The sequence below is a fragment of the Pterocles gutturalis genome, unplaced genomic scaffold, assembly GCF_000699245.1.
Source record: "Pterocles gutturalis isolate BGI_N339 unplaced genomic scaffold, ASM69924v1 scaffold32875, whole genome shotgun sequence".
Classification (NCBI taxonomy): domain Eukaryota; kingdom Metazoa; phylum Chordata; class Aves; order Pterocliformes; family Pteroclidae; genus Pterocles; species Pterocles gutturalis.
The window spans coordinates 4,953-5,267 of NW_010141899.1; the positions used below are offsets into that span (position 1 = coordinate 4,953).

A 315-nucleotide genomic window follows, 5' to 3' on the forward strand; every position below is an offset into this window, starting at 1 on the left:
AAACGATGTCCTCGGTCCTTCCACCCCAGCCAGCCAGAATTCACACTGCCTCATGGCGAGGACTTGTTGCACAAACCCCCCACAAGTCAGGCAGCAGTTTGAACTCCTCTGAGTGTCTTGTGTCATGCAATTAGTTTTCGCTTTTAATTATTATTTTAAATATTTCCCTGAGTCCCTTCAGGTGATGAAGGAGCAGATGAGCGCTCTGAGTGCCTCGCGCAGTGTTTCTTTTCCCTCCCCAGGGATCACCCGTTGCTGAAGCTGAAGAACGTTATAATAACGCCTCACATTGGAAGCGCCACCAGAAAGTCCCGC

General features: G+C 49.8%; 1 protein-coding gene across 1 annotated transcript in view; it reads left to right on the forward strand.

Annotated features, from left to right (window-relative positions):
• LOC104469622 (glyoxylate reductase/hydroxypyruvate reductase-like) overlaps positions 1-315 on the forward strand; it is a 4,300-nt gene that overhangs the window by 3,912 nt on the left and 73 nt on the right. Inside the window, 1 exon segment of the mRNA XM_010084198.1 lies at positions 243-314. Within this exon segment, the coding sequence (XP_010082500.1) occupies positions 243-314 (72 nt within the window).